General features: G+C 57.8%; 1 protein-coding gene across 1 annotated transcript; it reads left to right on the top strand.

The window, feature by feature from the left end:
• The first annotated feature begins 696 nt into the window (after positions 1 to 696).
• On the top strand, positions 697 to 14,067 carry LOC142477772 (zinc finger protein 653-like). Its single transcript, XM_075582378.1, has 3 exons — positions 697 to 843; positions 2,183 to 2,282; positions 12,622 to 14,067. Exons 1-3 carry the CDS (start codon positions 828 to 830, stop codon positions 12,797 to 12,799), a joined length of 294 nt encoding a protein of 97 aa, XP_075438493.1. The 5' UTR covers positions 697 to 827; the 3' UTR covers positions 12,800 to 14,067.
• The last annotated feature ends 2,430 nt before the right edge of the window (positions 14,068 to 16,497 follow it).

Here is a 16,497-nt window from a genome sequence, read left to right as displayed (position 1 = left end):
GCGCTGAGCTGTCACTCTCTGTGTCCCCTCCCTGCGCTGAGCTGTCACTCTCTATGTCCCCTCCCTGCGCTGAGCTGTCACTCTCTGTGTCCCCTCCCTGCGCTGACCTGTCACTCTCTGTGTCCCCTCCCTGCGCTGAGCTGTCACTCTCTGTGTCCCCTCCCTGCGCTGAGCTGTCACTCTCTGTGTCCCCTCCCTGCGCTGAGCTGTCACTCTCTGTGTCCCCTCCCTGCGCTGAGCTGTCACTCTCTGTGTCCCCTCCCTGCGGTGAGCTGTCACTCTCTGTGTCCTCTCCCTGCCCTGAGGTGTCACTCTCTATGTCCCCTCCCTGCGCTGAGCTGTCACTCTCTGTGTCCCCTCCCTGCGCTGAGCTGTCACTCTCTGTGTCCCCTCCCTGCGCTGAGCTGTCACTCTCTGTGTCCCCTCCCTGCGCTGAGCTGTCACTCTCTGTGTCCTCTCCCTGCCCTGAGCTGTCACTCTCTGTGTCCCCTCCCTGCCCTGAGGTGTCACTCTCTGTGTCCCCTCCCTGCGCTGAGCTGTCACTCTCTGTGTCCCCTCCCTGCGCTGAGCTGTCACTCTCTGTGTCCTCTCCCTGCCCTGAGCTGTCACTCTCTGTGTCCCCTCCCTGCCCTGAGGTGTCACTCTCTGTGTCCCCTCCCTGCGCTGAGCTGTCACTCTCTGTGTCCCCTCCCTGCACTGAGCTGTCACTCTCTGTGTCCCCTCCTCAGAATCACACAAACCTAGTTCACAGAAAGGGTAAAACCAAGGTGTGCCCGGAGCCCGGCTGTGAGAAACGCTTCTACCTGTCCAACCACCTGCGGAGACACATGCTGATCCATACAGGTACCCGGGCAAAGGGCGGGCACACAGACTGGCACCTCTAGGGCTGGGCACAGGGTGGGAACACTGCCTGGCACCTCTAGGGCTGGGCACAGGGTGGGCACACTGCCTGGCACCTCTAGGGCTGGGCACAGGGATACAGAGCCTGGCACCTCTAGGGCTGGGCACAGGGATACAGAGCCTGGCACCTCTAGGGCAGGACACAGGGATACAAAGCCTAGCACCTCTAGGGCTGGACACAGGGGTACAGACCCTGGCACCTCTAGGGCTGGACACAGGGGATACAGAGCCTGGCACCTCTAGGGCAGGACACAGGGATACAGAGCCTGGCACCTCTAGGACAGGATACAGGGATACAGAGCCTGGCACCTCTAGAGCCGGACACAGGGATACAAAGCCTGGCACCTCTAGGGCAGGACACTGGGATACAGAGCCTGGCACCTCTAGGGCTGGACACATTGATACAGAGCCTGGCACCTCTAGGGCTGAACACAGGGATACAGAGCCTGGCACCTCTATGGCTGGGCACAGGGATACAGAGCCTGGCACCTCTAGGGCTGGGCACAGGGATACAGAGCCTGGCACCTCTAGGGCTGGTACAGGGGATACAGAGCCTGGCACCTCTAGGGCTGAACACAGGGATACAGAGCCTGGCACCTCTAGGGCTGAACACAGGGATACAGAGCCTGGCACCTCTAGGGATGGACACAGGGATACAGAGCCTGGCACCTCTAGGGCAGGACACAGGGATACAGAACCTGGCACCTCTAGGGCAGGACACAGGGATACAGAGCCTGGCACCTCTAGGGCAGGACACAGGGATACAGAGCCTGGCACCTCTAGAGCAGGACACAGGGATACAGAGCCTGGCACCTCTAGGGCTGGGCACAGGGATACGGAGCCTGGCACCTCTAGGGCAGGACACAGGGATACACATCCTGGCACCTCTAGGGTTGGACACAGGGATACAGAGCCTGGTACCTTTAGGGTTGGACACAGGGATACAGAGCCTGGCACCTCTAGGGCAGGACACAGGGATACAAAGCCTGGCACCTCTAGGGCAGGACACAGGGTTACAGAGCCTGGCACCTCTAGGACAGGACACAGGGATACAGAGCCTGATACCTCTAGGGCAGGACACAGGGATACACAACCTGGCACCTCTAGGGCAGGACACAGGGATACAGAGCCTGGCACCTCTAGGGCAGGGCACAGGGATACAGAGCCTGGCACCTCTAGGGCAGGGCACAGGGATACAGAGCCTGGCACCTCTAGGGCTGGGCACAGGGTCTCACACAGAGGCTGGTACCTCTAGGACTAGTGACTTTTCCTCTCTCCCGAGATGTTCGTGAATTTATCTGTGAAACGTGCGGGAAATCGTTCAAAAGGAAAAATCACCTGGAGGTTCACAGGAGAACTCACACCGGGGAGACCCCCCTACAGTAAGAGACCCCCTACAGTGTGTGTGAGACCCCCTAGTGTGTGTGAGACCCCCTACAGTAAGAGACCCCCTACAGTGTGTGTGAGACCCCCTACAGTGTGTGTGAGACCCCCTACAGTGTGTGTGAGACCCCCTACAGTGTGTGTGAGACCCCCTACAGTAAGAGACCCCCTACAGTGTGTGTGAGACCCCCTACAGTGTGTGTGAGACCCCCTACAGTGTGTGTGAGACCCCCTAGTGTGTGTGAGACCCCCTACAGTGTGTGTGAGAGCCCCTACAGTAAGAGACCCCCTACAGTGTGTGTGAGACCCCCTACAGTGTGTGTGAGACCCCCTACAGTGTGTGTGAGACCCCCTACAGTGTGTGTGAGACCCCCTACAGTGTGTGTGTGAGACCCCCCTACAGTAAGAGACCCCCTACAGTGTGTGTGAGACCCCCTACAGTAAGAGACCCCCTACAGTGTGTGTGAGACCCCCTACAGTAAGAGACCCCCTACAGTGTGTGTGAGACCCCCTACAGTAAGAGACCCCCTACAGTGTGTGTGAGACCCCCTACAGTAAGAGACCCCCTACAGTAAGATACCCCCTACAGTGTGTGTGAGACCCCCCTACAGTGTGTGTGAGACCCCCCTACAGTGTGTGTGAGACCCCCTACAGTGTGTGTGAGACCCCCCTACAATGTGTGTGAGACCCCTACAGTGTGTGTGAGACCCCCCTACAGTGTGTGTGAGACCCCTACAGGGTGTGTGAGACCCCCCTACAGTGTGTGTGAGACCCCCCTACAGTGTGTGTGAGACCGCCCTACAGTGTGTGTGAGATCCCCTACAGTGTGTGTGAGACCCCCCTACAGTGTGTGTGAGACCCCCTACAGTGTGTGTGAGACCCCCCTACAGTAAGAGACCCTCTACAGTCTGTGTGAGACCCCCTACAGTGTGTGTGAGACACCCTATAGTGTGTGTGAGACCCCCTTACAGTGTGTGTGAGACCCCCCTACAGTAAGAGACCCCCTACAGTGTGTGTGTGAGACCCCCTAGTGTGTGTGAGACCTCCTACAGTGTGTGTGAGACCCCCTACAGTGTGTGTGAGACCCCCCTACAGTAAGAGACCCCCTACAGTGTGTGTGAGACCCCCTACAGTAAGAGACCCCCTACAGTGTGTGTGAGACCCCCCTACAGTGTGTGTGAGACCCCCTACAGTGTGTGTGAGACCCCCCTACAGTGTGTGTGAGACCCCTACAGTGTGTGTGAGACCCCCCTACAGTGTGTGTGAGACCCCTACAGGGTGTGTGAGACCCCCCTACAGTGTGTGTGAGACCCCCCTACAGTGTGTGTGAGACCGCCCTACAGTGTGTGTGAGATCCCCTACAGTGTGTGTGAGACCCCCCTACAGTGTGTGTGAGACCCCCTACAGTGTGTGTGAGACCCCCCTACAGTAAGAGACCCCCTACAGTCTGTGTGAGACCCCCTACAGTGTGTGTGAGACCCCCTATAGTGTGTGTGAGACCCCCCTACAGTGTGTGTGAGACCCCCCTACAGTAAGAGACCCCCTACAGTGTGTGTGTGAGACCCCCTAGTGTGTGTGAGACCTCCTACAGTGTGTGTGAGACCCCCTACAGTGTGTGTGAGACCCCCTACAGTGTGTGTGAGACCCCCCTACAGTGTGTGTGAGATCCCCTACAGTGTGTGTGAGACCCCCTACAGTGTGTGTGGGAGACCCCCTACAGTGTGTGTGAGACCCCCCTACAGTAAGAGACCCCCTACAGTGTGTGTGAGACCCTCCTACAGTAAGAGACCCCCTACAGTGTATGTGAGACCCCCTAGTGTGTGTGAGACCCCCCTACAGTGTGTGTGAGACCCCCCTACAGTGTGTGTGAGACCCCCCTACAGTGTGTGTGAGACCCCCTACAGTGTGTGTGAGACCCCCTACAGTGTGTGTGAGACCCCCCTACAGTAAGAGACCCCCTACAGTGTGTGTGAGGGGGGAGGCTGGCACTGCCGCTGTGTATACATGTCATGGTGTAGTAGTGTATGAGTGGAGAGGCTGGCACTGCCGCTGCCCGCGCTGTGTATACATGTCACGGTGTAGTAGTGTGTGAGGGGAGAGGCTGGCACTGCCGCTGTGTGTACATTTCACGGTGTAGAAGTGTGTGTGAGGGGGGAGGCTGGCACTGCCGCTGTGTGTACATGTCACGGTGTAGTAGTGTGTGTGAGGGTGGAGGTTGGCACTGCCGCTGTGTATACATGTCACGGTGTAATAGTGTGTGTGAGGGGAGAGGCTGGCACTGCCGCTGTGTGTACATTTCACGGTGTAGAAGTGTGTGTGAGGGGGGAGGCTGGCACTGCCGCTGTGTATACATGTCACGGTGTAGTAGTGTGTGTGAGGGGGAGGCTGGCACTGCCGCTGTGTATACATGTCACGGTGTAGTAGTGTGTGTGAGGGAGAGGCTGGCACTGCCGCTGCGTGTACATGTCACGGTGTAGCAGTGTGTGTGAGGGGGGAGAGGCTGTCACTGCCGCTGTGTGTACATGTCACGGTGTAGTAGTGTGTGTGAGGGGGGAGGCTGGCACTGCTGCTGTGCATACATGTCACGGTGTAGTAGTGTGTGTGAAGGGGGAGGCTGGCACTGCCGCTGTGTATACATGTCACGGTGTAGCAGTGTGTGTGAGGGGGGAGGCTGGCACTGCCGCTGTGTATACATGTCACGGTGTAGCAGTGTGTGTGAGGGGGGAGGCTGGCACTGCCGCTGCGTGTACATGTCACGGTGTAGCAGTGTGTGAGGGGAGAGGCTGGCACTGCCGCTGCGTGTACATGTCACGGTGTAGCAGTGTGTGAGGGGAGAGGCTGGCACTGCCGCTGTGTGTACATGTCACGGTGTAGTAGTGTGTGTGAGGGGGGAGGCTGGCACTGCCGCTGTGTATACATGTCACGGTGTAGCAGTGTGTGTGAGGGTGGAGGCTGGCACTGCCGCTGCGTGTACATGTCACGGTGTAGCAGTGTGTGTGAGGGGGGAGGCTGGCACTGCCGCTGTGTGTACATGTCACGGTGTAGTAGTGTGTGTGAGGGTGGAGGTTGGCACTGCCGCTGTGTATACATGTCACGGTGTAGAAGTGTGTGTGAGGGGAGAGGCTGGCACTGCCGCTGTGTATACATGTCACGGTGTAGAAGTGTGTGTGAGGGGGGAGGCTGGCACTGCCGCTGCGTGTACATGTCACGGTGTAGTAGTGTGTGTGAGGGTGGAGGCTGGCACTGCCGCTGCGTGTACATGTCACGGTGTAGTAGTGTGTGTGAGGGGAGAGGCTGGCACTGCCGCTGCCCGCGCTGTGTATACATGTCACGGTGTAGCAGTGTGTGAGGGGAGAGGCTGGCACTGCCGCTGCGTGTACATGTCACGGTGTAGTAGTGTGTGTGAGGGTGGAGGCTGGCACTGCCGCTGCGTGTACATGTCACGGTGTAGTAGTGTGTGTGAGGGGAGAGGCTGGCACTGCGCTGTGTATACATGTCACGGTGTAGTAGTGTGTGTGAGGGGAGAGGCTGGCACTGCCGCTGCGTATACATGTCACGGTGTAGTAGTGTGTGTGAGGGGGGAGGCTGGCACTGCCGCTGTGTGTACATGTCACGGTGTAGTAGTGTGTGTGAGGGGAGAGGCTGGCACTGCCGCTGCGTATACATGTCACGGTGTAGCAGTGTGTGTGAGGGGGAGGCTGGCACTGCCGCTGTGTGTACATGTCACGGTGTAGTAGTGTGTGTGAGGGGGGAGAGGCTGTCACTGCCGCTGTGTATACATGTCACGGTGTAGTAGTGTGTGTGAGGGGGGAGGCTGGCACTGCCCCTGTGTGTACATGTCACGGTGTGTAATAGTGTGTGTGAGGGGGGAGGCTGGCACTGCCGCTGTGTATACATGTCACGGTGTAGCAGTGTGTGTGAGGGGAGAGGCTGGCACTGCCGCTGTGTATACATGTCACGGTGTAGCAGTGTGTGTGAGGGGGGAGGCTGGCACTGCCGCTGCGTATACATGTCACGGTGTAGCAGTGTGTGTGAAGGGGGAGGCTGGCACTGCCGCTGTGTGTACATGTCACGGTGTATTAGTGTGTGTGAGGGGGGAGGCTGGCACTGCCGCTGCGTGTACATGTCACGGTGTAGTAGTGTGTGTGAGGGTGGAGGTTGGCACTGCCGCTGTGTGTACATGTCACGGTGTAGCAGTGTGTGTGAGGGTGGAGGCTGGCACTGCCGCTGTGTGTACATGTCACGGTGTAGTAGTGTGTGTGAGGGTGGAGGTTGGCACTGCCGCTGTGTGTACATGTCACGGTGTATTAGTGTGTGAGGGGGGAGGCTGGCACTGCCGCTGTGTATACATGTCACGGTGTAGCAGTGTGTGTGAGGGAGGAGAGGCTGGCACTGCCGCTGTGTATACATGTCACGGTGTAGCAGTGTGTGTGAGGGGGGAGGCTGGCACTGCCGCTGTGTATACATGTCACGGTGTAGCAGTGTGTGTGAAGGGGGAGGCTGGCACTGCCGCTGTGTATACATGTCACGGTGTAGCAGTGTGTGTGAAGGGGGAGGCTGGCACTGCCGCTGTGTATACATGTCACGGTGTAGTAGTGTGTGTGAAGGGGGAGGCTGGCACTGCCGCTGCGTATACATGTCACGGTGTAGCAGTGTGTGTGAGGGAGAGGCTGGCACTGCCGCTGTGTATACATGTCACGGTGTCGCAGTGTGTGTGAAGGGGGGAGAGGCTGGCACTGCCGCTGTGTATACATGTCACGGTGTAGTAGTGTGTGTGAGGGTGGAGGTTGGCACTTCGCTGTGTGTACATGTCACGGTGTAGCAGTGTGTGTGAGGGGGAGGCTGGCACTGCCGCTGCGTGTACATGTCACGGTGTAGCAGTGTGTGTGAGGGAGAGGCTGGCACTGCCGCTGTGTATACATGTCACGGTGTCGCAGTGTGTGTGAAGGGGGGAGAGGCTGGCACTGCCGCTGTGTATACATGTCACGGTGTAGAAGTGTGTGTGAGGAGGGAGGCTGGCACTGCGCTGCGTGTACATGTCACGGTGTAGCAGTGTGTGTGAGGGAGAGGCTGGCACTGCCGCTGTGTATACATGTCACGGTGTCGCAGTGTGTGTGAAGGGGGGAGAGGCTGGCACTGCTGCTGTGTATACATGTCACGGTGTAGCAGTGTGTGTGAGGGGGGAGGCTGGCACTGCCGCTGTGTGTACATGTCACGGTGTATTAGTGTGTGTGAGGGGGGAGGCTGGCACTGCCGCTGTGTGTACATGTCACGGTGTAGTAGTGTGTGTGAGGGGGAGGCTGGCACTGCCGCTGCGTGTACATGTCACGGTGTAGCGGTGTGTGTGAATGGGGGAGAGGCTGGCACTGCCGCTGTGTATACATGTCACGGTGTAGTAGTGTGTGTGAGGGGGGAGGCTGGCACTGCCGCTGTGTATACATGTCACGGTGTAGCGGTGTGTGTGAGGGGGGAGGCTGGCACTGCCGCTGTGTATACATGTCACGGTGTAGCAGTGTGTGTGAGGGAGAGGCTGGCACTGCCGCTGTGTATACATGTCACGGTGTATAGTGTGTGTGAAGGGGGAGGCTGGCATTGCCGCTGTGTATACAAGTCACGGTGTAGTAGTGTGTGTGAGGGGGGAGAGGCTGGCACTGCCGCTGTGTATACATGTCACGGTGTAGCAGTGTGTGTGAAGGGGGAGGCTGGCACTGCCGCTGTGTATACATGTCACGGTGTAGCAGTGTGTGTGAGGGGGGAGGCTGGCACTGCCGCTGTGTATACATGTCACGGTGTAGCAGTGTGTGTGAAGGGGGAGGCTGGCATTGCCGCTGCGTATACAAGTCACGGTGTAGTAGTGTGTGTGAGGGGGGAGAGGCTGGCACTGCCGCTGTGTATACATGTCACGGTGTAGCAGTGTGTGTGAAGGGGGAGGCTGGCACTGCCGCTGTGTATACATGTCACGGTGTAGCAGTGTGTGTGAGGGGAGAGGCTGGCACTGCCGCTGCCCGCGCTGTGTATACATGTCACGGTGTAGCAGTGTGTGTGAGGGGGGAGGCTGGCACTGCCGCTGCGTATACATGTCACGGTGTATTAGTGTGTGTGAGGGGGAGGCTGGCACTGCCGCTGTGTATACATGTCACGGTGTAGCAGTGTGTGTGAGGGGGGAGGCTGGCACTGCCGCTGTGTATACATGTCACGGTGTAGCAGTGTGTGTGAAGGGGGAGGCTGGCACTGCCGCTGTGTATACATGTCACGGTGTAGCAGTGTGTGTGAAGGGGGAGGCTGGCACTGCCGCTGTGTATACATGTCACGGTGTAGCAGTGTGTGTGAGGGGGGAGGTTGGCACTGCCGCTGTGTATACATGTCACGGTGTATTAGTGTGTGTGAGGGGGGAGGCTGGCACTGCCGCTGTGTATACATGTCACGGTGTCGTAGTGTGTGTGAAGGGGGGAGAGGCTGGCACTGCCGCTGCGTATACATGTCACGGTGTATTAGTGTGTGTGAGGGGGAGGCTGGCACTGCCGCTGTGTATACATGTCACGGTGTAGCAGTGTGTGTGAGCGGGGAGGCTGGCACTGCCGCTGTGTATACATGTCACGGTGTAGGAGTGTGTGTGAGGGGGGAGGTTGGCACTGCCGCTGTGTATACATGTCACGGTGTAGTAGTGTGTGTGAGGGGGGAGGCTGGCACTGCCGCTGCGTATACAAGTCACGGTGTATTAGTGTGTGTGAGGGGGGAGAGGCTGTCACTGCCGCTGTGTATACATGTCACGGTGTAGTAGTGTGTGTGAGGGGAGAGGCTGGCACTGCCGCTGCGTGTACATGTCACGGTGTAGCAGTGTGTGTGAGGGGGGAGAGGCTGTCACTGCCGCTGTGTGTACATGTCACGGTGTAGTAGTGTGTGTGAGGGGGGAGGCTGGCACTGCTGCTGTGCATACATGTCACGGTGTAGTAGTGTGTGTGAAGGGGGAGGCTGGTACTGCCGCTGTGTATACATGTCACGGTGTAGCAGTGTGTGAGGGGAGAGGCTGGCACTGCCGCTGTGTATACATGTCACGGTGTAGCAGTGTGTGAGGGGGGAGGCTGGTACTGCCGCTGTGTATATATGTCACGGTGTAGTAGTGTGTGTGAGGGGGGAGACTGGCACTGCCGCTGCGTGTACATGTCACGGTGTCGCAGTGTGTGTGAGGGGGGAGGCTGGCACTGCCGCTGTGTATACATGTCACGGTGTAGTAGTGTGTGTGAGGGGGAGGCTGGCACTGCCGCTGTGTATACATGTCACGGTGTAGTAGTGTGTGTGAGGGGAGAGGCTGGCACTGCCGCTGTGTATACATGTCACGGTGTAGTAGTGTGTGAGGGGGGAGGCTGGCACTGCCGCTGTGTATACATGTCATGGTGTGTGAGGGGAGGCTGGCACTGCTGCTGTGTATACATGTCACGGTGTAGTAGTGTGTGTGAGGGGGGAGGCTGGCACTGCCGCTGTGTATACATGTCACGGTGTAGCAGTGTGTGTGATGGGGGAGGCTGGCACTGCCGCTGTGTATACATGTCACGGTGTAGCAGTGTGTGTGAGGGGGAGGCTGGCACTGCCGCTGTGTATACATGTCACGGTGTAGGAGTGTGTGTGAGGGGGGAGGCTGGCACTGCCGCTGTGTATACATGTCACGGTGTAGCAGTGTGTGTGGGGGGAGGCTGGCACTGCCGCTGCGTGTACATGTCACGGTGTAGTAGTGTGTGTGAGGGGGGAGGCTGGCACTGCCGCTGTGTGTACATGTCACGGTGTAGCAGTGTGTGTGAGGGTGGAGGTTGGCACTGCCGCTGTGTGTACATGTCACGGTGTCGCAGTGTGTGTGAGGGGGGAGGCTGGCACTGCCGCTTCGTGTACATGTCACGGTGTAGTAGTGTGTGTGAGTGGGGAGGCTGGCACTGCCGCTGTGTATACATGTCACGGTGTCGCAGTGTGTGTGAGGGGGGAGGCTGGCACTGCCGCTGTGTATACATGTCACGGTGTAGTAGTGTGTGTGAGGGGGGAGGCTGGCACTGCGCTGCGTGTACATGTCACGGTGTAGTAGTGTGTGTGAGTGGGGAGGCTGGCACTGCCGCTGTGTATACATGTCACGGTGTAGTAGTGTGTGTGAGGGGAGGCTGGCACTGCCGCTGCGTGTACATGTCACGGTGTAGTAGTGTGTGTGAGTGGGGAGGCTGGCACTGCCGCTGTGTATACATGTCACGGTGTCGCAGTGTGTGTGAGGGGGGAGGCTGGCACTGCCGCTGTGTATACATGTCACGGTGTAGTAGTGTGTGTGAGGGGGGAGGCTGGCACTGCGCTGCGTGTACATGTCACGGTGTAGAAGTGTGTGTGAGGGGGGAGGCTGGCACTGCCGCTGCGTGTACATGTCACGGTGTAGCAGTGTGTGTGAGGGGGGAGGCTGGCACTGCCGCTGTGTATACATGTCACTGTGTAGTAGTGTGTGAGGGGAGGCTGGCACTGGCGCTGCGTGTACATGTCACGGTGTAGCAGTGTGTGTGAGGGGGGAGGCTGGCACTGCCGCTGCGTATACATGTCACGGTGTAGCAGTGTGTGTGAGGGGGGAGGCTGGCACTGCCGCTGCGTGTACATGTCACGGTGTAGCAGTGTGTGTGAGGGGGGAGGCTGGCACTGCCGCTGTGTATACATGTCACGGTGTAGTAGTGTGTGTGAAGGGGGAGGCTGGCACTGCCGCTGTGTATACATGTCACGGTGTAGTAGTGTGTGTGAGGGGGAGGCTGGCACTGCCGCTGCCCGCACTGTACCTGTGCTGTGTATACATGGCATGGTGTAGTAGTGTGTGAGGGGGAGGCTGGCACTGCCGCTGCCCGCGCTGTACCTGTGCTGTGTATACATGGCATGGTGTAGTAGTGTGTGTGAGGGGAGGCTGGCACTGCCGCTGCCCGCGCTGTACCTGTGCTGTGTATACATGGCATGGTGTAGTAGTGTGTGTGAGGGGGAGGCTGGCACTGCCGCTGCCCGCGCTGTACCTGTGCTGTGTATACATGGCATGGTGTAGTAGTGTGTGTGAGGGGTAGGCTGGCACGGCCGCTGCCCGCGCTGTACCTGCGCTGTGTATACATGGTGTAGTAGTGTGTGTGAGGGGGAGGCTGGCACTGCCGCTGCCCGCGCTGTACCTGCGCTGTGTATACATGGTGTAGCAGTGTGTGTGAGGGGAGAGGCTGGCACTGCGCTGTGTATACATGTCACGGTGTAGCAGTGTGTGTGAGGGGAGAGGCTGGCACTGCGCTGTGTATACATGTCACGGTGTATTAGTGTGTGAGGGGGGAGGCTGGCACTGCCGCTGCGTGTACATGTCACGGTGTAGCAGTGTGTGTGAGGGGGGAGGCTGGCACTGCCGCTGTGTATACATGTCACGGTGTAGTAGTGTGTGTGAAGGGGGAGGCTGGCACTGCCGCTGTGTATACATGTCACGGTGTAGTAGTGTGTGTGAGGGGGAGGCTGGCACTGCCGCTGCCCGCACTGTACCTGTGCTGTGTATACATGGCATGGTGTAGTAGTGTGTGAGGGGGAGGCTGGCACTGCCGCTGCCCGCGCTGTACCTGTGCTGTGTATACATGGCATGGTGTAGTAGTGTGTGTGAGGGGAGGCTGGCACTGCCGCTGCCCGCGCTGTACCTGTGCTGTGTATACATGGCATGGTGTAGTAGTGTGTGTGAGGGGGAGGCTGGCACTGCCGCTGCCCGCGCTGTACCTGTGCTGTGTATACATGGCATGGTGTAGTAGTGTGTGTGAGGGGTAGGCTGGCACGGCCGCTGCCCGCGCTGTACCTGCGCTGTGTATACATGGTGTAGTAGTGTGTGTGAGGGGGAGGCTGGCACTGCCGCTGCCCGCGCTGTACCTGCGCTGTGTATACATGGTGTAGCAGTGTGTGTGAGGGGAGAGGCTGGCACTGCGCTGTGTATACATGTCACGGTGTAGCAGTGTGTGTGAGGGGAGAGGCTGGCACTGCGCTGTGTATACATGTCACGGTGTAGCAGTGTGTGTGAGGGGAGAGGCTGGCACTGCGCTGTGTATACATGTCACGGTGTATTAGTGTGTGAGGGGGGAGGCTGGCACTGCCGCTGCGTGTACATGTCACGGTGTATTAGTGTGTGAGGGGGGAGGCAGGCACTGCGCTGTGTGTACATGTCACGGTGTGTAATAGTGTGTGTGAGGGGGGAGGCTGGCACTGCGCTGTGTATACATGTCACGGTGTAGTAGTGTGTGTGAGGGGGGAGGCTGGCACTGCCGCTGCGTGTACATGTCACGGTGTAGCAGTGCGTGACTTGCTCTCTCTCGCCCCCCGGAGGTGTGAGGTGTGCGGGTACCAGTGTAAGCAGCGTGCGTCCCTGAACTGGCACATGAAGAAGCACACGTCGGACGTGGGGTTCAGCTTCTCCTGCGAGACGTGCGGGAAACTGTTCGAGAAGAGCGACAGCGTCAAGTTCCACAAACTCAAGAGCCACCCGGAGGGCAGAGCCACGTGAGGGTCCGGCAGGGAAACGTGGCAGGCTGGGGGGGGGGATCCTGCAGAGCCACGTGAGGGGCAGACAGGGAAACGTGGAAGGCTGGGGGGGATCCTGCAGTGCCACGTGAGGGGCAGGCAGGGAAACGTGGCAGGCTGGGGGGGATCCTGCAGAGCCACGTGAGGGGCAGGCAGGGAAACGTGGCAGGCTGGGGGGGATCCTGCAGAGCCACGTGAGGGGCCGGCAGAGAAACGTGGCAGACTGGGGAGGGGGATCCTGCAGAGTAACGTGAGGGTCCGGCAGGGAAGCGTGGCAGGCTGGGGGGGGGGATCCTGCAGAGACACGTGAGGGTCCAGCAGGGAAGCGTGGCAGGGTGGGGGGGATCCTGCAGAGCCACGTGAGGGGGCCGCAGGGAAACGTGGCAGGCTAGGGGGGATCCTGCAGAGCCACGTGAGGGTCCGGCAAGAAAGCGTGGCAGGCTGGGGGGGGGATCCTGCAAAGCCACGTGAGGGTCCGGCAGGAAAACGTGGCAGGCTGGGGGGGATCCTGCAGAGCCACGTGAGGGGCAGGCAGGGAAACGTGGCAGGCTGGGGGGGATCCTGCAGTGCCACGTGAGGGTCCGGCAGGGAAACGTGGAAGGCTGGGGGAGGGGGATCCTGCAGGGCCACGTGAGGAGCCGGCAGGGAAGTGTGGCAGGCTGGGGAGGGGGATCCTGCAGAGCAACGTGAGGGTCCGGCAGGGAAGCGTGGCAGGCTGGGGGGGGATCCTGCAGAGCAACGTGAGGGTCCGGCAGGGAAGCGTGGCAGGGTGGGGGGGATCCTGCAGAGCACTGCGTACATGTAAGGGGCCCCCATCTGGGGAGATGGGCAGAGAGCCCGTAACCCCTGCAGTTCCACGTAAGGGTCAGGCAGGGAAACGTGGCAGGCTGGGGGGGGGGGATCCTGCAGAGCCACGTGAGGGTCCGGCAAGGAAGCGTGGCAGGCTGGGGGGATCCTGCAGAGCCACGTGAGGGTCCAGCAGGGAAGCGTGGCAGGCTGGGGGGGATCCTGCAGAGCCACGTGAGGGGGCAGCAGGGAAACGTGGCAGGCTGGGGGGGATCCTGCAGAGCCACGTGAGGGTCCGGCAAGGAAGCGTGGCAGGCTGGGGGGGGATCCTGCAGAGCCACGTGAGGGTCCAGCAGGGAAGCGTGGCAGGCTGGGGGGATCCTGCAGAGCCACGTGAGGGTCCGGCAGGGAAACGTGGCAGGCTGGGGGGGATCCTGCAGAGACACGTGAGGGGCCGGCAGGGAAGCGTGGTAGGCTGGGGTGGGGGGGATCCTGCATAGCCACGTGAGGGGCCGGCAGGGAAGCGTGGCAGGCTGGGGTGGGGGGGATCCTGCAGAGCACTGCGTACATGTAAGGGGCCCCCGCCGGGGGAGTTGGGCAGAGAGCCTGTAACCCCTGCAGTGCAGGGAGCGGTTCCCCACCGAGTCTCCAAAGCACGGGAGTGAGGCATGATGGGAGTCTATCCCCTTGTCCCCCACACACACGCACGCCGACACACACACGCCGACACACACACACACACACGCCGACAAACACCTATACCTACACACACACCTATACCTACACACACACCTATACCTACGCACACTCACACCTATACCCACCCACACACACACACATATATCTACACACACACCTATACCTACACACACACACCTATACCTACACACACACACACACACACCTATACCTACACACACTCACACACCTATACCTACACACACACTCACACCTATACCTACACACACTCACACACCTATACCTACACACACACTCACACCTATACCTACACACGCTCACACCTATACCTACACACACACACACACACACCTATACCTACACACACACTCACACCTATACCTACACACACACTCACACACAGGAGCGGGAGACGCTGGGTCAGCGCGTTATCGATGAGGTGGTCAGCCCGCGGCGTTCTCGTCTCCGGACGCGCGTTTCACCCGGAGCATCGGATTTTGAACTCAAACTTTGACCTGAAACTTTCTAGTTATCTGAGTGTCTCTGATTATATTACAGGTTTCACACATTAACCAGCTACCCCGGAAACACTGCGATTTGTCGCTTAAAGCAGCAATACTACATTCCCCCTTTTAAAATAAAAATAAATCTGATTTGTATACGTAAGGCCTGTGACAATGTGCAATTCTACAAGCTTCCCAAAACTGGCAATCGCTTGGTGTTCCCGCTATAGATCTGTCACCATCCTGATTGTGTGCCTAACGAAATGGCCGCCTTTCCGTTTCCATCAATCCTTCAATCAGCGTAACTCTGCAGCTACAGTGTGTCCTGATATCACGAAGGTCACGTTGCCTATTGTTGCAGCTTGCGGCTCAAACTGCGGGGGTGGGGGGGGGACATTGGCAACAAAGTATCACAAACAGCAAAGTATTGCAAAGCTCTTGCACTGACGGGGAGGTGGGGAGCTAAAACATGGCTGCAGAAAATCAAACAAATGCTTTAACACTCATTAATAATGGCATTAAGAGCTGAATCATAACAAGTTCAAAAAAAAAATAACCAGTGACTATTATCTAAAACGACAGAACTGATTAAGTGACATCAATGTGGTTAACATCAGTGGATGGCCTACCTCGTGTGTCATTATATAGCAGTACTGTACAGAACAGGCCTACAACTGTGCACATTAGCACAGGGACTGAGCGAGCAATATACAAGATCTGATGGAAAAACCACGGGGGTCTCTTCCTGGGTTTCCGCAGGGAAAAGGTATTAACGACGCGGTTTTATTTTTTATTTTTAATACACGGTTTGGTTTTCGTCCCTTTGGCGGTTTAAGTCTGTGGAGAAATTTTGATTGGAAAAAATAAATAAAAAAAAATCTTTTTATTAATTGATTCCTTTTTTATTATGATCCTGTGTCTTCAACTGCCATTTTTTTCCCCCAATAGGTATCTATGGTGACTCCTGAGACCCGTACAAGCCCCTCTAACGTAGATAATAAACGTTACTAGTGTGTGGGGGGTTTCAAATTGTTATTTAAGTAGGCCCAAAGCCTGCATTAAAGTGTCCACACTCCGGCTTATTCTCACACGCTCCGTCCCCGGGCAGGAGATAAGATGGTTTCTAATTCTAGGTAAGGCTTCAAAGAGACTCCTCAGTGAAGCTGTCTTAGTGCCAGCTCCTCTGAGAAGGGTCATAAAAATCTCATGTTATCATATGGGCGCAGATCCAAAGCTCGTTCAATCCAGGCTCATAACATGACATTACCTCAATCAGGAGCGGGCGTCCCAAAGTCCTCTCATTAGCACAGGCGTATCGGGGCGTTATTGTAGCATAATGTTGGGTTATCTCTAATAACATGACTTTAAGGATGTCTCAGTATGGCCCCGATCCTAACCCCGATATAGGAGAAGAGGGAGATAACGCTATGTTAGTTATATCACACCTAACTGTGGGGTTACTCCCATCCACACCCCGAAATAGGAGAGGGAAATAACGCTATGTTAGTTATATCATACCTAACTGTGGGGTTACTCCCATCCAGACCCCGAAATAGGAGAGGGAAATAACGCTATGTTAGTTATATCACACCTAACTGTGGGGTTACTCCCATCCAGACCCCGAAATAGGAGAGGGAAATAACGCTATGTTAGTTATATCATACCTAACTGTGGGGTTACTCCCATCCAGACC

The sequence above is a fragment of the Ascaphus truei genome, unplaced genomic scaffold (assembly GCF_040206685.1).
Source record: "Ascaphus truei isolate aAscTru1 unplaced genomic scaffold, aAscTru1.hap1 HAP1_SCAFFOLD_2317, whole genome shotgun sequence".
NCBI classification, from domain to species: domain Eukaryota; kingdom Metazoa; phylum Chordata; class Amphibia; order Anura; family Ascaphidae; genus Ascaphus; species Ascaphus truei.
The sequence above is the reverse complement of the archived record's forward strand: the minus strand, read 5'-3'. Positions and strand labels throughout refer to the sequence as shown.